This window comes from Prionailurus viverrinus, chromosome D3 (genome assembly GCF_022837055.1).
Source record: "Prionailurus viverrinus isolate Anna chromosome D3, UM_Priviv_1.0, whole genome shotgun sequence".
Classification (NCBI taxonomy): domain Eukaryota; kingdom Metazoa; phylum Chordata; class Mammalia; order Carnivora; family Felidae; genus Prionailurus; species Prionailurus viverrinus.
In genome coordinates, this window is record NC_062572.1 from 31692957 (window position 1) to 31695348 (window position 2392).

General features: G+C 49.7%; 1 protein-coding gene across 1 annotated transcript; it reads right to left on the reverse strand.

Moving 5' to 3' along the window:
- Positions 1-618: 618 nt before the first annotated feature.
- LOC125148638 (patched domain-containing protein 3-like) lies at positions 619-1705 on the reverse strand. The gene is made up of 2 exons (XM_047826659.1): positions 1546-1705; positions 619-1421 (listed from the first exon to the last, which is right to left on the reverse strand). Exons 1-2 carry the CDS (start codon positions 1703-1705, stop codon positions 619-621), a joined length of 963 nt encoding a protein of 320 aa, XP_047682615.1.
- Between the last annotated feature and the right edge of the window lie 687 nt (positions 1706-2392).

Below are 2392 nucleotides of genomic sequence, written 5' to 3' on the forward strand. Positions count from 1 at the left end.
CTAAGACTGTGAAACGATTCATAATTACAGAAATTGTGGCTTTTTCTAAAATTTTAGTAGGTCGTTGTCTTTTACTATTTTAATTTCATAGATATGTCAGAAGGATCTGGTATTTTTCCAATAGTTGTCTCACTTTGACCAGGCTTATTCACAACTATTAGTTACAGAATAGCTAGCATGTGCCTGGCACTAGGCTATATAACTTACTTGGTAAACGGTGAGCTAATTCTCTTTTCAATAATACCATGGAACTTCTTAAAAGTTTGTTGCTTTTATTCCAACGAACCCCAAACACATTTCAGAGGGTTCCCCCAAATAGCAAAGACTTTAAGAGGAAGGATTTTAAAGTAATTTGACTGGAAAACCTGATAATCAATGTCTGCACTGAGCAGACCTGCCTTAAGGATGTAGGATTTGTGTTTTCCACCAGAATATTATTAAGGATTTATGCTGTGTGGCATCCTTTGGTGTGTGAGATTAAGGAAGTTGGATTAAGTGCCAAACAGAGTAGAGCACTCCCAGCTGCAAGTCAAGGACTCCAATAAATAATCCAGGAGTGCTACTACTTGGAAAACGTGTTCTTACCCCTCCCACCTTCTCCTGGTCTCCCTATAAAACTCAGCCACGGGATACCTGGATCCTCTTCGAGGCCAGACTCTTTTCAATGTTGCTAAATTGGTTCACAAAATGGGTCAACCATTTCTTACTACGCTTGTTGTCCTCTCCATCCTCAGTTTTCAGGTAGTAGAGCAGCCTCACAGCTTTGGCTTCCAGGAGTAACTGGTTCATTCCCATCCTCTCGCCTAAGAAGGTTCCTCCAATGGTGCCAGCCAGGTAGATGGGCTGACCGGTGTGGTTGTAGATTGGGAAAGTGACATTTCTCAGGTCGAGGACCCTGTTCATCTGCCAGGCATACAGGAGTGGGTTGGAAGGCACACAGAGACCCTGGTGCTTGGCACACACCTGATTGTAGTGGATCTGGGTTCCGTTTTCTCCCATCGCATACAGATCCTGGATCACGTCATCCACTTTACTAACTTCTGATAAGATTGCTGGTTCTAGCAGGGAGGTGGTGTTGGAGACCGCTAGAATACAAGCGAAATTGACCTCGGTGCTCTTCCTGGAGATGGAGAAGCGGTAAGAGTCGTTGGCGGTGAAGCGTTCCTGCACAAAGTGCCCCTTGGCCTTGGCTGGGCTCCCTATTGGGGTGTACTGCTCCTCGAGGTTTTCTTCTACATCCTTGGGCAGGTAAATCAAACCGGTGCCCAGAGCGGCCGTCAGCACCATGGGCACCAGCAGGAAGATCCAGGGGTGCGCGCCCACTTCGCATCCCAGCCTTCGGAAGAGGCAGGAGAGGGGCGCCTCCAGGCAGTTGGTGTGGCAACGGGGTCTCTCGGACACCTGGTTTTCCGACGGTGATGCTGGCAGCGAGGAATCCCCCTCACTGACACCGGATGTGAATGGGGCGCCCCAGCGGGCTCTGGCAACTGCCCCGAAGCCCAGGTCATCTCCGGTTCCTGTGTTCCACCAAAGAACTGCTCTGACTTGTGCTTAGAGGCCGGGAGCGGCTCTGAGCCCGGCCCTGCCATGGGTTCCCGCCTCGCCTCCGACCTGGGCTCCTGCTCCTCCGCTGGGGCTCCCGCTCCGCCGGCGCCTCCAGCTCGGACCAGGCCTCTGGCATCACCTTGCAGGGACTAAGGCTCATTTCCGGGAAGGAAAGGCCAGGGTCTCAAACGTGACATCAGATTAGAAAGCAGCCACTGGACCCAGCGCCCGTCTCCGCCCCCCACATGACAGTTTCCTGGAGAAATTCTGCAGAAGTCTGTTTGAGTTCCGGCTGCTTGTGCCCGGATCCCGGAGGCTTCCGTTGGGGAGCACGTGTTTTGACTCATAGCCCATCCAGCCCCAAATTTGTGGCATGCCTGATGCTCCCAGAAAGTTAGTACACAAACACTAGTTAACGGTAAGATGCGTGCCTCTTCTACAAGGCTTGCACACACACACACACACACACACACACACACACACACACACACACACACAAATGTGGTGTCACCTTTCCGGGGAGCATCCAGTAACACAGTTCTCGGGTAAGGTGAACCTTGTACCCCTGGTTTAGTGACTCTTTTTGTTAACTACGAACGTAACATATATTCTTCTTGTAACAAGTTAGAAGTAAATAAGTGGGCTGAAAAGTGGGTATTTATCTTGGATCTATTCCACCCGCAGTTCCCAGGATGGAGGGACCCCTGTGTTCATGTCACCGTTTTTATGAAAACCTTTACCTACCTTTCAACATGCTCACAACCGAGAGGCAGGTCTTGAGCAGTTCTTAAGAATTACGAAAATTGCTTGCCATGTTTTTCATGGTTGGTAGTCACCTAATATTATT